The 19,007-nt window shown below is 46.5% G+C and overlaps 1 protein-coding gene across 1 annotated transcript in view; it reads left to right on the top strand.

Annotated features, from left to right (window-relative positions):
* The window catches only part of SV2C (synaptic vesicle glycoprotein 2C), a 161,223-nt gene extending 143,117 nt beyond the window's left edge, over positions 1–18,106 (top strand). The window contains exons 11-13 of the mRNA XM_059694290.1: positions 456–659; positions 1,136–1,295; positions 11,124–18,106. Coding sequence (XP_059550273.1) covers positions 456–659; positions 1,136–1,295; positions 11,124–11,307 — 548 coding nt within the window. The 3' untranslated portion in view covers positions 11,308–18,106. The remainder of the gene's footprint in view (positions 1–455; positions 660–1,135; positions 1,296–11,123) is intronic.
* Positions 18,107–19,007: the final 901 nt, after the last annotated feature.

The raw sequence follows: 19,007 nt of genomic DNA, 5'->3' as shown, positions 1-19,007 counted from the left end.
ATACTGTAGTATTTGCATAACCTCTGCACATCCTCTGTACACTTTAATCATCTCTAGATTACCGATAGCATCTAATATAACATAAATACTATATAAATAGGTGTTATACTGTATTATTAGGGAATGATAATAAGAAAAAACGTCTGTACATGTTCAGTACAGATGCATCTATCACGGGCCTTGCAATACAGTACACATCAGCAACAACATACTTTTTTTTCCCAATCCACAGACGTGGAATCCATGTACGTGGAGGGCCAACCATGCTTTGTAATGTAAAGTCCTAGACCTTGCACTTTGTCAGGGCAAAGATACTAAAAGTCAAACCAGCCCCGGCCTTGAAGCTCTCAAGGAGAGTAGAGTATCATGATTCCTTTCCGCATTCTCCATAGGCTTTCTTATCCTGGTGTATAACTATTAAGAGCTTGATGAATTATCTTTCCTTATGTCCACAGATTTCGAGGAGTACAAATTCATTGACAGTGAATTTCAAAACTGCTCCTTTTTTCACAATAAAACGGGATGCCAGATTACCTTTGATGATGACTACAGTGCCTACTGGATTTATTTTGTCAACTTCCTGGGAACATTGGCGGTGTTACCAGGGAACATCGTGTCTGCTCTCCTGATGGACAGAATCGGGCGCTTGACCATGCTGGGTAAGTGCTGCGTGCCCTGTAAAATAAAGGAGCTGCCCTGCCATCTGGAGGGAGCCCACTTCCCACGTGCCCTCTGCCCCCTTGGGGATTTGCATCCCACAGAGGTGAGAGAAATCCCTTCAGACCTTTCATTAAGACACCATCTTAGTGAAAATTATGTCTAATTGCATTTCATTTAAGCAGCTTCCATGCGTTCACAGCCTAGAAAACTAATTATGTGTGACTAATGTATACTTTTCCACTTAAGTAGCTGAATAATTGATGATGTGCATTTCATGCTTGCTGTGTTCAGAAGGCAGTTAGAGGGGCAAACCTTTCATCCAGGTGAGCAAACCCGCACCTGAGCTTTGCCAAACCCAGTCTGCAGCTTCCCCGTGGGATCTGTGTCGCTGTGAGACCTTGAAGACTCCAGGGTCTTTCTTTGCTCTACCAAGACGAGGGGAAACATCCCAGCCTTCTGTCTGCTTCATTGACAGGTGGCTCTATGGTGCTTTCGGGGATTAGCTGTTTCTTTCTTTGGTTTGGCACCAGCGAATCCATGATGATAGGTATGCTGTGTCTGTACAACGGATTGACCATCTCGGCCTGGAACTCTCTGGATGTAGTCACTGTGGAAATGTACCCCACAGACCGGAGGTATGTTGACATGGGTGTCTGGGAAGAGGTACTCTGAGCTCCACAGGACCACTGAAAGTCATAGAAAATAAACCAAATTGTCATGCTTCCAAGAAAGTAAAAATCCAAAAATATCTGGCATATGAAGTTGTAGGTTTCACTTGTATATATTAAAAGGAAAATGCTGGGGAATGTAGTTGCTAGTAGGAGTTAATAGGACAGTTATTACTGGCAATTTGGCCTCTCGGTTCTTGATTTTGTGCAGGAAAAATTTCACAACACAAGTCCAGGAGATTTTGAAAGTAGGTTTACTAAAGGTGGGGACAGTGAAACAAAGGAAGGGCTTAAAATAGAAGAGACAAGATCATAGCAACAGGAGTGAACCTAGGCGGAGCTGCCTTGGCCCTTTGAAATGTGAGGAATAGTGGAGCCTAAGTGTGGCCGCGTTGGCCCTTTAGAAAGAAAGTCACAGAGGCAGAAGTGAGCCCACTGGGTTGTGTGGGCTCAGGAAGCAAATTACTGAGGCAAAAGAAGGGCCTTTGGAGAAAGAAAGCAAAGATGTATCCCTTAGGAAAGAGGAGGCAGGGGGAGGCCAGGGAATGCTCTAGAGAGAGAGTGCACACTCGTGCGTGCTGGGTCCTTTGTCTTAAGGGTTTTTATCTGTTTTCTATATGCAGGAATTTTGGGGGAGGTCTCAGGGAAGGATCTCAATAGAATATTCATCAGCTTTCCAGGTGTGTCCTTTCAGGGTTGTGATTGGTCAGTGCTAATGCAGGGGTCATTAGTCATTGCATCTGGTCCTGATGTCAGCCATGGCATGGCTTCATCCGGTTTTGCTGCTTTTCTGGGCCTGGAGCTGGAACACAACTGAGACCTAGATGTTATCTCTGGTTTAACCTAAACTCTGTCTCTGGGGTCAACAGACCCGAGGCTTTGTTCCTAAGATTATTTGATGCGGGTCAGAACCTCGTTGTTCTGAGGGCTTAGTGTTTAGGGGAGTGGGTATGCAAGAGAGAAGAAGGCAGAGAATCAGGGTGCTGGATGAGGCCAGTTTGAATCAGCCATCTGTCTCAATTTCTCCATTCCACTCACCAAGGAAGTTTCCTGGCTTCTTACTATCCTGCCTCACAATGAAGCCAGTGAGGGAACGTAATTGTGCCCATGACTTAGTTTGCTGACTAATAGTGTGAGGAAGCTGTAATTGGGTGGTGAGGAATAGGGTCACATAGCCTGTTGTGGCCCCTGTTTGGAGCCACTACTCAATCCTGAGAGGGTCCTTATATTTGAAGTGTCTGCATGAGTTCTACAGTTAGGCACCCCAAAGACGTCTCTAGAATTATCTCTTGACCTTCCTGGTCTGTTGGAGGAAAAGCCCAACACATTCCAGTTACCAAAAGAGGTTGCTGTTAGAAGAAAATGATGCATCTTGTCCCAAAAGGGAGACACAGAGAGACTTTGTACCTCATATCAGAGAAAGGGCTAGAAGGAATTTGGGGTAGAGCTTCAGCAGATGAATAGTTAAAAGAATGGAAGTCCTGTTTTGCCATTTGACATGTGTGAAGACAAATGCTCTTGCCTTCTTTTATTCTGTGTGTGCTTTGTCACCATGGAAGCCCTCACTGAGGGAGGGTAGAGTCAGTATTGTCTGGACTTTGAAATGGAGGAGGGTTTTCTTGGGCTGAGGAGAAACATTTGGGATGTCAATTTCCATCTGTTGTCCGAAAGGTGAAGTGTCAGCTAAGATAAAAACGGAAATTGCTGTTGATGTTAGATCAGGTCTTCCAAGACACAGAGGTCAAGATGGAACTAAACATGCACAGAGTGATTAGGGGAAGCACCCGTGTGAGAGAAAATGGGAGCGGTGAAGTCTGGGGCCCCCGCAATGCAAGCCTGAGCCCCAGCGAAGGCGCGAGGATGGGTGGTTGGGTGGAAACGTCCCAGACCAGCGATCTAAGGAAGGCCTGGCAAGGCTGCTGCGAGGGAAGAGGGTTGACAGCGTCAGCTTCAGAGGAGGCCTGCGGGTCCCAGGACCCCGCCTGTCACAGGGACCCTGTCATGTTCAGTTATTGCAACAGCGAAATGTGGTGATGAATTTCAGAGCACAGCAGCCGGACAGTGACTTGGAGGTCTGCAAGGTGCATTCTCACAGCTGCTGGCTGACATCCTCCAGCATTTACGCAGATGTTATCAGACAGCATGCAGGTCTCACTTCCTTCCATGGTTCAGAGATAACGTGTCCTCCAGAGCAGCATTGCCAAGGCCCAGGTGATTTAGCTGGTACCACCCACTCTGTTTCCGGCGAGAACCTTCTCTTCCGTCTCTGCCATGTTGCTGTGGGTCAGGTTGGGAGCCTCTGCTGACCGCAATGGTGTTGTGTGGAAATACTGAATAGTCTCTGTGTGGAGACAGGGTAGAAGGTGTCTTGACAAGGATTCTGGTGAGAAGCTATAATTTTCACAGTAGAACTCCAGCTCTGCCAGCTCCTTGCCCAGTTTCTGGAATCTGTCCTCAATAATCAGAACAGAACACTGATGCCGCTGATGCCAGGCTCCCAGCTAAAAAGGAGCCTCTTGCACCATTTAACAGCCAACTTCTATCAAGAACCCAGTCAGAAGAATTACATTTGGGAAACATAGTTTAAGGTATAGTCTAACCACTACAAAAGTTGTAGCACTTGAAAGCCACATTTGTCAACCACATTACAGATTTTACCTTTAATGCTATACCTCTGACTTTTACTAGGGGTCACACTTGCCTTTCCTGTGAAAGCACCATGAGGACAGGACAGTGCCCATGACAAGGCACCTTTTCCATTCTGCAGAGTCCTGCCCACTCCTCACCCCCCAACCTCTGGCAACCACCAATCTGTTTGTGTGTGAGCTCGGTGTGTTTTTTTGGTTTAGTTTTGTTTTGTTTTGTTTCAATTCCACACATAAATGTGATCATGCAGTATTTGTCTTTCTCTGTCTGACTTAGTTTACCTATCTGTTGCCATTCTGTATCCTCTTTCACTTTTGCCATCCATAGACTTCCGGGTCTTTCAGCTCTCAGCTCCCCTTCCCCATACAGCACAGGCTGTTGGAGAATCTCTTCCTCCTCTTCCCCACCTTCTCCATCAACAGTGTGGAGGAGACCAGAATTCGGGGGAAGGTGCTGCCAGGAAAGAGCTGGGTAACTTTAGGTTAGTCCTGTCACTTTTCTGGGACTTGGCCTTCCCATCCGAGAAATGGAGGGTGAGTCAGGCACTCTACCGAGTCTTTAAATGGCCTCATTTAACCTTATTTAGCCTTCTTCCAACCCTACAAGTGTAGGTAGTTTTATTCCATTTTCAGGTTACTAGACAGGGCTCATAACTTGGCCTGGATCACGTAGCCTCAAACTCAGATGGGTGACTCTGTGGTGCCGCTTCCCATACAGACAAATCTATCCGCTCCCAGTAGGTCCGGGGTGAAGGTCTAGGAATATGTTCCTAGGAAGCTCACCTGGCGGTTGGGATAGACAGCCATGTTCATGAACCTTGGCCTTAAATGAACTGCAAGTTGCCTGCCAATGGTCACTTTCATTCCATCATTACTTGCCTTGGCCCAGGCCCTCACTTCCAAGCTAGGTTTACCAGATAAATGATAAGACACAAAGGCTTTCATTATCTCCCGTCCATGAGTATTTGCATTTCAACAGGAATGAACACTGGGAAGACCTGTGATGGCAGCGGGGGTGGGAGGGGAATGGAGGGCTGCTTTGGGCCCAGAGGTTCCTCCCAGCAGATAGGTAAGGCCTTCTCCACTTACGTGTGAGTGAGGAGGGCCCTGCTTGCAGTGGTGACGGACGCCATCCTCCCCGGTCAAGGAGGGCACACACAGGCTGCACACATACCGTTCGGCTACTGCATACTTGGATGAGACAAATGTGCCCTTTCTCTGAGGATCAGAAAACAATTCAGTCTTTTCTGACTTAAGAATATAAAGTTAGATTTTTTTTTTTCCTCTGAAAAAGCAAGATGATAGTCTGGCAACAATAAACAAATATGGCCCAACTAGTGCCCATTAAAATGTCCACTAGGGAAATCTACTTCCAACCTATTTTTTAAAATATATTTTTATTGATTTCAGAGAGGAAGGGAGAGGGAAAGAGAGACAGAAACATCAAAGATGAGAGGGGATCATTGATAGAGCCCGCAACTCGGGTATGTGCCCCAACCAGGAATCGAACCATCGAACCGCAACCTCCTAGTTCATAGGTCAACGCTCAACCACTGAGCAATGTCAACCGGGCTACTCCAAACTATTTTAAAGATATCGGGAAATTCCTTAGTTCCTTTCACAAGTGTCATGTGCATCCCTGTGCCAGTCCCAAAGGAGTCGTGCTGAGTGACTGTAAAGACTGCATGGCCCCATTCCACAGATGTGGCCGGGATCTAGCTGAGGCAAACTCCAGTCAGGGTGCCCTGCCATTGACACAAGCCAGCTCTAAGGGGAGCAGGAATGGGGCCTGGCCCAGCAGGGAAGGTCTCCAGGGCTGCCCCAGTCCAACCTACAGCTACTGAATAAGGGTTGAAAGAGAAGGAAAGATTCAGGATGGGTGAGACACCGCCTCTGATGCAAATGAGCTGATAAAGCAGGACACACACACACACACACACACACACACACACACACACACACGAGAGGTTAAAGAGCGGGAGCAGAGAGGGAGGGAGAAGAAAGAGGCTGGTAAGGCCTTTGTACTGCATTCCTCTCCTGCGGCCACAGCACCACATCATAAACATTTTCCTGGCTGTGCAACACTGCCTGACCCTCCCTAACAAACACGCCCCGACTAAGGGTTATATGTGAAGGTGTTCACTGCGGCATCATTTATGTCCCCCCAAGTTTGGAAAGCTCCTAATTATCTAACAGTGTGGTTACAGAAATAATGGTTATATGCAAAATCACTTCACTTTAAACAAAACATAAGTGACAGGGGACGAATGGTTATATTACTGATTGGAAAAGGCAGAATGCAAAATTCTATAAATTCTGTGATTTATAAAAATATGGCTGATTGGAAGCACACTAAAGGGAATTCAGAAATGAAAACCACTTGTTGGAGGGGTGGAGCGGATGTTTTGCTTTGGTAATTTCCTATAGTATGTACCAGTAAATCCAAGTCAATTCAAAAATGCAGATGTCTCTGGGAGACTGCAGGGCTCTCAGCCCTGGGTACCCCAAGTTGAGAACAGCTGCATGAGGAAGTGGAGACTTGTCTGGGGACTGGAGGGGGGCAGGCCATCGGGCACTTGAGAAGCCATTGGGGGGGATGTCTAAGGCAGACCTGAGTGGGGTGCCACACAGATAAGTCAGGAAGATATGAGGATATTTTGAGGCAAAGAACACCTCTGCTCACATTCCATCCTTCACTTGGTAAGCTCCTCCTCTTCCTTCAGTCCAATTCTCTTCTCATCCATCCTCTCTGGGCCCCCATCACACTCCGTGGGTATATTTATCACTGCACTTAGTAGGTTGTGTTATCATGATCTCTTCACATCTGTCTAGTGCCAATGGACACTTCATCTTGGGGTCCCTGGTGCCTAGTGCCTTACTGAAACGTAAAAGATGCTAATGAGTGATTGTTGAATGAGAAATACATAGAAGAATATGTAAATTAGGAGTTCAAGAAGGACAAATTTGCTTATTAGACAAATGTTTAAGAGGTGCTAGTGTTCTTAGCATTGTAGTTTGATAGCTTAGATGGGTTCAGTATTAAAATAACTTTGAATGTTATTTAGTGTTATTTTAACTTTTTTAGCCCTGGCCAGTGTTGCTCAGTGGTTAGAGCATAGGCCTGAGACCCAAAGAGTGGTGGGCTCGATTCCCAGTCAAGGGCACAAACCTGGGCGTGTGCGGAAGGCAACTAATTGATATATCTCTCACACATCTCTCTCTCTCTCTCTCTCTCTCTCTCTCTCTCTCTCTCTCTCTCTCTCTCTCTCTCTATCTCTCTTTCTCCTTCTCCCCCTTCCTCCCTCACTTCCATTCTCTTAAAATCAATTGGAAAAATTTCCTTGGGTGAGGATTAACAAAAACACACACATAAATAACGTTTTTAGGTTGATCCAAGACCTAGTCATCATTTGTAATACTGTTTCTGTGAGAGAAGTGAAATTTATTCTGTGTTTCAAATAGCCAACTTCCAGATGAGGCTTTAGATCATGATGTATTCCTGATTTAAGGACTGCCTGTACTTTCCAAAATGCCCCATGCTGAGGCACTTCCACCAATGATTGGACTGAGTTGTCCAGGGAAAGTTCCTTTCCAAAAGTTTAGACTAGAAAAAGGGAATGCTCACACTTTACCCTTTAACAGGAAAGCTCCATGAGCTCAGTCTGGATCTCCACCATTTCAGTCCTTTATAGAAGGTAGCATTTTATTTTCTCCCCTAACAATGCCGTCAGTCGATGGGGCAGATGTGTCAGCTAATGTTTAAAACATGACTGACACTCACTGCCTCAGTGCTGCCTCGTCAGCATCCCTGTTTGCTCCCCAGGAGCCTCACAAGACCCCAGCTGACCCTGCCCTGGAGTCAGAAGAGCAAAAAAAGAGGCTGGATGGGAGGGCAAAACTACCTCATTTTATTCAGAATGGAGTTTCCTTTTCTCGGTCACCAATTAGTACATAAAATTATATAAATGAACTAGAACTTGCTAAATTGGGAAGGCCCCAAAGAAGGAGCCACACTCCAGCTTCAGGGAGAGAAGCTCTGGTGGCCACATCCCACATCAGCTGCCTGCACCAGCACCGGATTCTCAGACAGAGGGACTTAATGGTGCAGGGAGAAGGGCCTCCTTAATGGAACCAGGAACAAACAGGACTGCTGCCATCATTTAAAAGATTTAAATAAATAGGTTGAGCAATAACTGAAAACAAAGGATCTGGCTGAAGAGATGGGGGAACAAGGGATAGAGCTTATAGAAAGGTAATAGATCATTTCATTCTTTCCCTTCGGTGCTTGTTGGTTAAGAGGAGGCATGGGGCATTTGGGGGCTGATCAAGAATGCAGTAGCTTGCCCGGCTGCTAAGTTAGCAAGCGGCGGGGGGAGGGGAGGGGGCGAGGGGGCCCTGCAAGTTCTGAGCTCCCCACCCTCAAAGGCCTTTAGGAGCACAAGGTGACTTGTGTTTTGAGTGTCTGCAGAAGTTAATGCCCTTCCTTGAAGTAAGAACAAGGGAATGAATAAACAAGAAGCTTCTTTGCTTTATAAACAGATAACCCCCAAGGGAGGGCCACTTTGAGAATGATTTTTCTGAGACAGCTGTGCCTCCAATGCACAGAAAATCACCCCCTCCGGTATTTGAAGAAATAATTTACTTATTCAAGGAAAGGACAGTCACGTTTTCTTGAATGCCACCAATGATTTAAGGAGGCGATATGCTTTGCACCCAATCTGAAGAACCGCCTCTGCTTGGTAAATGGAAAAGGAGTTTCTTGGGAAGTAAGGATTTTGGGCCATCCTGTTTTAGACGCTTCAGATACCAGATGCTCCTGATGCGTTTCTCTTAGTCCTGCACGGAAATCTCAGAAGCCATCCTTCCCTCCGTCACAGCTTCAGTGATACAAGGAGGTAGCCGCCTGTATTTCACACCTGTTCTGAGTTACACCAGAGGTTTATAGCTTGGGGAAAATACGGTTACTTTAACACAGATGTATATTCCGCGTGGGTTGTTCGGCAGGCTCAGTGTTGACAGACTTCTTCATGCAGAAGAGTGTTTTTCTTTCTTATCAGCAACATACTTACTATACTTACTACCCAATTTTTTCCAGAACAATACAGCTTATCTTACTACCGCAAAATGTACTTGGTCATTTATGAAATGAAAATATAGTTTAAAAAAGTGAAAGAAGTCAGTTGAAAAGGCCACATACTGTATGATTCCAATTATATGACATTTTGGAAAAGGCAAAACTATGGAGACGGTAAAAAGATGAGCAGTTGCCAGGGGCTCGGGGGATGGAGGGATGAATGGGGGGAGCACAGAGGATTTTTACAGCAGTGAGACTATTATTCTGTATGATGCAGTAATGGGTACATGCCATTATACATTTATCAAAGCCCATAGGATACACAACATCGAGAGTGAACTCTAATGTATGGCTCATCAATTATAACAAATGTACCATATTAATAGGGAAAACTGGGGTGGGGGGAAAGGGGGTGCATAGGTACTCTCTTTACTTTTCACTCAGTTTTTTATAAAACTAAAACTGCTCAAAAAAGGGTTGTTATTATTATGATTAATTTAGAATAGTGCCTGGCACATAGCACTATTGAGTAATTTACTGAATACATACATACAATTTCCCTGATGGGGAGTCAAAGATCCCAGTTAATGGGACTAAAAAAAGTCTATTTATTTCTTAAAACTTCAGCCTCATGGCATCATCTCCATGGACATGGAGAAGGCGGTGAGTGATGTTATTCTATGCTGGTAGCCAACATACAGCCTCCAGCAATTTCATTTGAAAAAAAGTTATCAGTATATTGAATCTTCTTATCTTTCTGGTGGTGGTGATTACTAGTCTCTTTGTTTAAAAACAAGCCAAAAAGAAAAAGAATACCAAGTCAGCTTACCTCTTCCCAAGAAGTTCCTGTTCTCTCAATTGGAGATTCCATTACACCCCTTCCTTACTCTACTGTCTGCTGCTGCTGCTGCCCTAGCCTAGGTCTGCCTGTCCTAATAGCGAAGTCACTGGCCCTGCACTCACTGTGGTGTGGGAAGGGGGATGGTTGGATAACCCCAATCAATACCCACACATCGAAGAAAATATCTCGAGGAAAAGCACAAGTAGTGATGAGGACTTGTTATGACTGGCCAGAGGAAAACCCATTCTTACAAATTTACACGTCAATCGAAGAAAGCTGTGTACTAAATGCTGCATTTTCCCTCGGGTGGGGAAAAAATGTACCTAACAATTACCCTGCATTCAGTGTGCCCTTAACACGTGTGTACCCAGTGACAGACACCAAGCTGAACTGGCATAAAGCCGGGGAACTTCATATTATCTCATGATGTCAGTGGTGCCGGTGCTCTCATGAACAAAATTAAGCCTCCTCCCAGAAGACTACAGTAAAACCACACTCAACACGCGTAAAGAAGCACAGGTTTTCTTTTCCAAAGACAGCCTTAAGGAATGGGATGTGTCTGAGTGACATACCACCTGCGCCTCTTAAATGCCAGCAGAGTGAGCAAGATCTCCAGGCCCACTGTCTGATTCTCCTCTGTAATTCTTCTCGGGCTTGATTTCCCACCTGGAAGTCTGATGAGGATTGGGAAATGTGTCACTAGCTCATGGATGGACCGCCCCCTCCGTGTTCAGTTTCCGCCGGCCACCAAAAACAATTGGGACGAGAGCATGAGAGTCCCCCTCCAGGGTACCGGAAAGATGGGGCATGCAATCCAGTCATTCCTGGTTTTCTCTGAAAATAGACTTCAGTTATTTAAAACCTCACACATTAATTAAGCCAGGAAAAAAAAAATAGGGAGTAAAAAAAAATCTAAGAAATACACTGTAGTGCATTTTCATTTCAATCTGGAAGAGAGTAGAAACTTTTCTTACTCCCTGAAATTTTTTCTTCGTAAATGGGAACTGATGGGCAGAATAAGAGTCAGTGGTGAGACTGTCAACAGAGGGCCGAAGGAACAGTACCAACAGCTGGGGTTCTCCATCTCCAGATGTGCTGACATGCGTTTAGTTATTTTCTCTCATGATGCCCCAAACATGGAGGTCATTGGAAAGTACCTTATGGAACATTTGTGTCTAAAGTCGGAATCTTGGAAGTCACGTTCTCAACCTTGTCCATGTCTCCTTCCTTCGCAGGGCAACGGGCTTTGGCTTCTTGAACGCACTCTGCAAAGCTGCTGCGGTCCTTGGGAACTTAATATTCGGCTCCCTGGTCAGCATCACCAAAGCAATCCCCATCCTGCTGGCCTCCACCGTGCTCGTGTGTGGAGGACTGGTGGGCTTTCGCCTGCCCGACACACAGACCCAGGTCCTGATGTAACGGGAAACAAGCCATCCGCCCGGTGTTTCTTTCTCCTGCCCTGTGTCAACCCTCCTGACCGACTCGACACTTCATGATTTTTCAGATATAAAAGGTGGTCAGATGTCAGAACACTAACTCCTGCTGTGACTGAAACTTAGAGGCATACCATCTTGCCCCTTAAATGTGATTTTGCTGAGGGTCTGGGTTTGGTTTTGTTTTCCATGCATTGTCATCTTTCCTAACTGTGATGCTACTGCCTCCCCCAAATCTAGTGGAAGCATTTTCTTAAATGTCCTGGTCAGCGGGGCCTCCCTGAGGTTCTGCTCACTGGGGCCTGGGAGCTAAGAAGAGGACTGCGCAGCTATATGACATAGATCCTGCTCCTAGTTCAACGTTCACAGGAAGTATAAGTTGGCGTATTATTGCATTTGTGCTGAGGAGAGGGATTCTTTCTCTCTCTCTCTTTTTTTTTTTCAAACAGAGTGACATTTCCTGTTTACTTAGAAAAGGACACCCAGCAATTCTAGCTATAACAGCAGAGCCTTTCAAAGAAAACCATGTGGTACCAAACAGGGCTGGGTGGAGCTCTTTCAGGAGGGACAATTAAGGTGGCTCTACTGACAAGAAAAATAAAGGCTCTGCAGTTAGCAGCAACGGTCTGAGTGAGCTGCAAAAGCAAGATTTCTGCCAGAAAGCCCAATTAATTGCTGAAAATGTGAGGAAATAGTGTCTGTGATTGTGGCATGTGGTTCAGAATGTTAGAAAATGAGAGAGAGAGATCTTTGGCCTCCATTCATCCCTCCTCCCCCTACCCCAGCCCCAGATACCATTGATCTTGCCAGAAAACAGATTCAGGAAAAGAAAGCCTCTTTCTAAAAATTGGGTCTGCCTACCTGATTCTGCCGTTCATCCAAACTGTCTCTAGTCTGGAGATTGTCAGGCATCTGCATTGTTGTAAATTTTCAATCGGGGAGACATTCACACCTAAAGCCATTTGGAAATGCAAAGTGATACCTTGAGGGACAGTAGCCCCAGTGACACTGGACTTCATAGCTGGCATCCCCGAAGCAGGTCCCGTCTTCTGTCTTCCTCTGGGCTGGGGCACCGATCAGGGTGTTCTGTGTGGGATCACAGCCTGCCATGCCCAAGGGGCCCTCTGGCAGGCACGGCAGCCTCTCCGGGTGGTGGTTGGCTGCTCATGTTATCTGTGCAATCTGCCTGGGCCTGGAAGAGAGAGGTCAGCAGGACATTCCTAGGGGCTGTCAGCTACATGACCTTCTCACCCCTCAGGCCCGCCCCTCCTCCAAGCTCATGCTTCTTACTCATCTTTGAAATCTGAAGCCTTCTTGTAGATGTGCAGCAGTGACCAGAAGCCAGGAATAAATCCCATATTAAAACAATATTCCTTTTTTTAACTCTCTCTTTCTTGTGAGAGGGTTACCTCTTACTTATAGGCGTTTCCAGCAGGCCTCAGCCCTGGGGCCTCACTAAGGAGAGCCTTTGTTTCCAATAGTCATTACATTCAAAGCTGTCTTAACCCCAGAGGCCCCTCTGCCTCCCTCTCCCTCCCTAATGATCCTGGTAGAGCTCCAGACTGTGGAGTTCAGACTCCCTGAAAAGCTTCTTTCATTAACATAAGCCATTAATCGACTCCCCCTTGAAGTAATTCTGGTATGGGGGGGCGGGGCAGCCTGGGGTTGGGGCTGGCAGGAAGAGGGTGGTTCCCTGGGGACGGGGCTTAGGGCCAGAACATCAGGAAAACTCAAACCAAAAACTGCTAAGGTGGCAGGCAGAAGGAAAATCAATAAAGACTAGATGAGATCTATTAGACCGATAGCAACAAAGCCGGGAAAGAAACAGGACGTACCCTCCCTTCTGCCTGTTGTAATATTGCGGGAGAACAAAGACAGCAGTCACAAACCAAGAAGGGACCCTGTGTGTTATTCTTCCGTATGGACTTGTTTCTCCACCTCTCTACCCCTTGATTTCTCTTCTTAGAAAAGACATATTTGGAGACCTGAGCAGGAGTTTTGTTTTTTGGTTTTTTTAGTTGAATGTAGCCTGTGCAGTAATAACAGCAAACGTAAGATGTGTATCTCCATTGACTCATTCAAACGAAAAGCAGAGGTGTGCATGGATGTCGTAATCTTGTCTCCTGTGACCCCTAACTTTGCTTGCTGGACCGCCTTTCCTTTTAGAAAGGTCTCCCATGTCCACTGTAGCTCTGAATGCGTAAGCCATCTCCCGAGCTGCGGAGCTCAGTGTCCAGGGAATTTTATTGGAACGCTGGGTTGGGTCAGAATAAGGTAAACCAGCAGAACCCCACCGGCCATGAGACCGGCCATCAAACATCCCCTTCCGAAGGGCCTTTCTTGGCCTTCTTGTCACCTAATCCAAGCCTCCCAGGTGGCCCAAGAGGGACCTATTCTAATCTCTTGGACAGTCAGTGGTCACAAACCTTCTTGGTCACCACCTTTCCCACCTTTTGTGCAGTTTTCTCTGCCTCCCGTTGTTCCCACCACCTGGATTTTCTATGAGAGCTCAGGTTCTTCCCAAAGTATGTGGTATGGCCTGTCTGGCTTGTTCTGGGGTTAGCTAGATTAAGATAGAGCCATGTGATTAAAGAGAAACTCTCCGCTCTATCAATGTAGAGACTGCCGGCACTGACACACACCCAGCATCTCATTTCAGCTACAATAGAAGGAAAATGAGAGTGTGTGCGAAAGCAAAGGCCCGGGAAACAGCCCCACTTGCTCCTCTTTTTCTAACTCCTTTTCTACCTAAAATTTCCTCATAGCTGTTTAGAATCAATCCAGAATGTGCCTGAATCCTATTGTTATTGCTGGGTCCTCGCAGTAGGAAAAAAAAAAAAAACCCAGCTGCTCCAAACTGTAAATCCTGTACCACGTACAGCCCCAGCTCCCACGCAGGCCTGTGCCTTGGAAGCCAAACCCAGCAGCCAAGGGGCTTCTCAGGCCCAGAGTGCCGGCCCTGGGAGAGAAGATAGATGGGTCCTAGCCCAAGCTCCACCACTAACCAACAGTGAGACCCAGATCTTGCTGGGGAGAATGGCAGTCATCGAACAACCCTAGTCCTCAGTTTCCCTGTCTATAGAGTAAAGGATTGGGACTAGTTGGCAATTAGGACCATTTCAGGATTCTAGAGAATCTTCATGAAAAGGGGGATTACCTACCTTTCGATGCTAAACTCTTCTTTATACACACCAAGTAGGTTCAGTTTTGAAACTAAAACATTGGGAAATAGGCTTGTATACAAGAGCTCGAGAAGTTGTTTGGGGAGCCCCCGTGGATGGGCCAGAGAACAGAGGTCTCATGTTGTTTGTGCTTCCAGCCTCGTAGGATCTGGAGCATTATCTCGATTTAATGCTGGTGCAACACTTACCTTTGCCCAGGAAAGGACGCACCCTGTCAGGCAGATGACTCTCCAATCACACTGCTATCGCAGAGGCTGTATCCTATAGTTACCTCTTCCCACTTCTCACTTTCTTCTTGAAACTTGGTCTTAAGTAGATCTAGGCCTTCAGAAACAGAGTTATTAAGTGATTTCACCTAAGCTGGCAAATGTACCTTCATTTACAGATCTCACCAAATCAGAATTCAGGTTTATGCCAAAAACTACTGCGCTGCTCTTCTGGATATCCTGAGATATCAAGGGAGAGATGGGAAAAGAATCGTAGTGACAGAAGGGAGAGTCCAAGGTATCATAGAGAAGGTTCCAGTGAAGGATTAGGGCACCCCTGAGACTTTCTGAACCCTGGGATCCTTTCCAAAGCATCTCATGGGCATGCCTTCTGATTCCCTCAGCCAAAATAGAATATGGTAGTCTCTAGGTTTTTTCTATTCAATATCAAAATGGCCTTTACATAGTTCTTCACTAAGACACCTCACCTATTTGTGCACTAAAGGCTCTGAAAGCAGGGATGTCTGAATTTGGCCTTTACCTGGTATACCGAAAGACAGCTGGTTGGTTGTTTAGGTGCTTATCGGCTATATAATTGGTTTTCCTTTAACCTCTATATCATGTTGAACTTAGTCCAGCTACCAAACCCACAGAAACCCCAGTCACGTTGCGACAGCAAAAAGCAATCTACACAATGGGACACTCTAAAATGAACTGTTTGTTTCTGCCAAGCAAAGTATGTTTTGAGTAAAGCTTCTCTTGCAATCTGTGTAATGCAGACAAAAGAATATTGTCAGGATCTCCTAGGTATTTCGTGTGTCCCTTCGCTGTGTCAGGTGTGGAGTGACAGCTCTCCACATAATGCCCTTTTGCTCTAAGTATTGACAGTGTCTCACCTTCGGTCTTTTTCAGACAGTGTCTAGATGAGTTTAGTAATCGCAGGATTTTGAGTGACAAGGATACAGTTCACGGGTCTGCTTAGGCCCCTGTGTTAGGCTAGCAGGGCTGGGGCAGGGGGGAGGGCTGGGCAGAGCATGTGCTGGTCTCCTGTCATCTCGTGTGATTATTCGATAAATATTTATTGAGCACCTCCCGTGTGCGTGGTTGAGGCACTGTGCTTCACCTCAGGAAGCTGTTTGGGGAGCCTCATACTGACCCCACTCCATGTTGGAACCCCCTCTTATAAACACAAAGTATTGTTTTTTTCCAAATTTAAAAGAAGTCATTGCCTACAGTGGATAGTGCAGGGGGTCCTTGGAAATTGGAAATACCTCCAAGAGGAGGAGAAAGCCCTCAATGTCTGGACTTTGTTGAAGAGACTACTAACTAGTACTGGAAAAATGGAGCCACGCGTGTGCTGTTTCTTTAAATGTCTCAGCAGGAAACCGCCCTAAGGTATTATCCCAGGAAAGGAATCAGCAGCAAAGATAGCTCCATCTGCATAATGATGTTCATTTTTAAAGTCCCAGTGTCTTCCAGGACATTCTTTTCATGGCCTGAAACTCGAGGGAGGGGCGGGCAGTCTGTTCCCAGAGGGCAGTGCAGGCATTTTCTCCCCAGCGGAGTCAGCAAAGCCCTCAGCTGCTGCGAGTCCCCTGCCCTCAGCTTCCGGATGTTTCCTTTCTGATTTTGAGGACTTGTGACTGAGTCAAGTGTCTTTGCAGATATCCTAGAGCAGCTTTTCCCCTCCACCCTCCACAGATAAGCCACCCAGAAAACAAGTTCTGACAGTCCGTGGCAGGAGATTTTCAGATTTCAGTTTCAAACCAGTGCATGGTTGTGGCAAAGGGTCTTGGAGCTGCTAAGGACCTTTGGGGCTCTGCGGGAAGGCGGAGCAGAGAGGGAGCTGGTCATGACCCTCCCCCTCCCCTCTGAGAGCTCTGATTCCGTTTTAACCCACTCGCACTGCTGTCCTCTCCACCTGCCCTAGGTAGTGCACGCTCAGCTTCCTTCCTTTCCCCTCTGCTCTTCCTTCTCCTTTCCTCCTCGTGTCACTCTGACTCCGGCAGTATACAAGGCAAGGCCCAGCTTGACTGGGGCTAAAGAATGTGCTGATCGATCTGCGTGTGGTGGAGGCCAGAGAATAGAATACATGAAGAACGTGAGTGGGAGCAGGGATGTGAGCTCTAGACTCTTGGCCTTGACTCAGCTCCCTGTACTGGGCCAGATTTCCCACTGCTTCTCAGTTCCTGTGGGCGATAGATAGATGGGCACCACTGGCGTGATACCTCAGAGAGGCCCACCCCTCGGACCTCATTGGCCTGTGGCAGGTAGACCCGCCTCTCCATGCCCACAGAGGGTCCTACTTGGTGCAGAAGGCTGGGTGCTTTTCATTCCGATGTAAATGCTGATGTTGCAGAGCTTGCCTCTTCTCTGCCTGCCCTACCACACTCATGCTCCCCTTAGACTCAAGGGGGCCCAGAACTAGAAGGAAAAGAAAGCAGCCTCAGCCCTGTGTTCAGACTAAGATAGCGTTTAACGCCAGGCAAGCAGCCCACCCTAGAAGCAGGGATGCAGGGTCCTAAGCAGCTCTCAGGTGCCTGGAGAGTGGCTGGCCAAGCCTGCTCAGACCCAGGCCACAAAGTGAGCATCGTGGGTTTGCGGATCAGCATGGCCCATAAGGCGGAGGGAAGGAAAGGCCTAGCATAGCAAGCTCAACCTCCTGCCAGCACACACAGGGTTTTTTTCTGCATTTGTATTGACTCAGAAGAGGACTCACAGTGCAGAGAATCCACCGCTGTCTATGGGAATTGTGCCTTCAGGGAGAACACACAGAAAATTGGCTATTTTATTATGTGCAAACAAACATAAATTTGTTTGAAGTTACAGAGTATCTCCCCTCTCACACCCAAGTAGGCGTCCAAGAAGGAAACTCCGTCCTTGCCTTTGACATTCGCCAGGCCCGTCTCGATAGAACAGGACAGATTCATGGCTTAATCTCATTCCACCACTGTTGTTATACATTCATTGAACTGCATCTATGTCCTAAATCAAGTGGAAGGAAAAAAGAGATGTTCTTTCTTGCTATGTGCGTTCACAGCATCCAAAACGCGGCCGTGTGTCCTCGCCCTGACCCAAAACAGACTGAACGGATTATGTGTCCTTCATGGATGTCTAGATCCTGTAAATAAATTCCTGGGAGAGCCTTGCCTTTCAGGTGAACCCCCATTTCCACAGGCTGAACCCACAATCCTCTCTCCTGGCACTGAGATCTTGGCAATGGTCCTGTCCTTGGTTTTGGTGTTTGGGCGTCTTGTTTTGTCTTGTCTTGTGTCTTTTCTGTTTTTACTGCTCTGTAAGACCTCCTGCTATGAATGTCCCCGTTGCCCCAATTGTACTCTCTCTATAAATGTGCTGCATGTGTGAACCCCAATAAATTCTGTTTCGGGTTTCTGGAGTCTTCCTCTTAAGCGCAGCTGGTCTTCTTGTGAACTCATCGTTCTGGTATGCTCCTCTGTGTCTGGTTCCTGATTGCCAAAACGTTTGACCAAGTGTGTTTTGACGAACATCCCGAGACAGCCATGTGTATCCTTGTGAAAGGGCATGCTCTGTGGGGCTGACTCGTGTACAGCATAAACCCATCCAGTGTGGAAGTGTGTATACATTTATATGCCAGATACTTAACATTCATGTAGCAGCTGCACCGATATGTCATGTACATCCAATTAATAAAAGAGCAATTTTTTTTTTTTGCTCCATTATATTCAAATAAAGATTGCCGAGTGACTGGCTTCCCTTCCAAGCATGAATTGACCCTTTTAAAAAAAAAGTCCTTTTTTAAATGGACAGCGTGAGAACCTGTTTCCCTTGCTTTCGGCTGGCTTGAATTGCTCCTGTGGGCCGGTGTCATGGGTATTGATGTATTGTGGACTTTACAGGAACACTTTCTGAATGTTAGCCAGGACCACTGGGAAGAAAATGTTTGCGGGGGAGTTTGTGGCAAAGCAGATGCTTGTGTTCTTTAGCCCGAGAGCAGGAATAGCAAACGGATTTGTAACTGGCATGTGGTCTCCAATTGATTGGTAGTGGCTGCTTGGAACATGCGTGTGAGAAGAATGATGAGAAAAAGTGCTGTTTTGTAACATTGGCATCGGAGGCAGAAACATGGACTGTCTGCCACGGATTTGCTGAGTACTTTTGACTTCATTTCAAAGAAGACCCAGCTTCAAACCTCTTTACTAATAAAGGGAATTGTTATGCACATAACAAAGAAGATAGGACAGTTCCAAGGTTGGCTATGATGTGGCGTGGCAACATTATCTAAGACCCAGGTTTTTTCTGTCTTTTAGATCAGTCAT

Source organism: Myotis daubentonii, chromosome 4 (assembly GCF_963259705.1).
Source record: "Myotis daubentonii chromosome 4, mMyoDau2.1, whole genome shotgun sequence".
NCBI classification, from domain to species: domain Eukaryota; kingdom Metazoa; phylum Chordata; class Mammalia; order Chiroptera; family Vespertilionidae; genus Myotis; species Myotis daubentonii.
Note: the sequence above shows the minus strand (reverse complement) of the source record. Positions and strands in the feature narration are given on the sequence as shown.